The sequence below is a fragment of the Alligator sinensis genome, unplaced genomic scaffold (genome assembly GCF_000455745.1).
Source record: "Alligator sinensis unplaced genomic scaffold, ASM45574v1 scaffold107_3, whole genome shotgun sequence".
Lineage (NCBI taxonomy): Eukaryota > Metazoa > Chordata > Crocodylia > Alligatoridae > Alligator > Alligator sinensis.
Genome location: NW_005842578.1, coordinates 442,466 through 442,683, shown reverse-complemented (window position 1 = coordinate 442,683; position 218 = coordinate 442,466). Strand labels below are relative to the sequence as shown.

The 218-nt window shown below is 65.6% G+C and overlaps 1 protein-coding gene across 2 annotated transcripts in view; it reads right to left on the bottom strand.

The window, feature by feature from the left end:
- AP2S1 (adaptor related protein complex 2 subunit sigma 1) overlaps positions 1–212 on the bottom strand; it is a 3,971-nt gene extending 3,759 nt beyond the window's left edge. For both annotated transcript variants that reach the window (XM_006032518.3, XM_014524162.2), the window contains exon 1: positions 190–212. In XM_006032518.3, coding sequence (XP_006032580.1) covers positions 190–192 — 3 coding nt within the window. In that variant the 5' untranslated portion in view covers positions 193–212. The remainder of the gene's footprint in view (positions 1–189) is intronic.
- Positions 213–218: the final 6 nt, after the last annotated feature.

Sequence of the window (218 nt, the reverse complement as noted above, 5' to 3'; positions counted from 1 at the left end):
CCTGCCACTGGGGGCTGCTGGCTGGGATCCCTCCCCTACAGGGGGCACTTGCCCCCACCCCTTCAGTATAGGGAACCCCCACCTTCCCTATAGGGGACACTTCTTGCCCCTTCCCTATAGGGGGGACCCCTTCCCTGTAAGAGACCCGTCTCTATAGGGGACCCCAGCTCCGACGGTGCCCCCACTCACCATGACGGCCCGACCCCGCACAGCTGCTC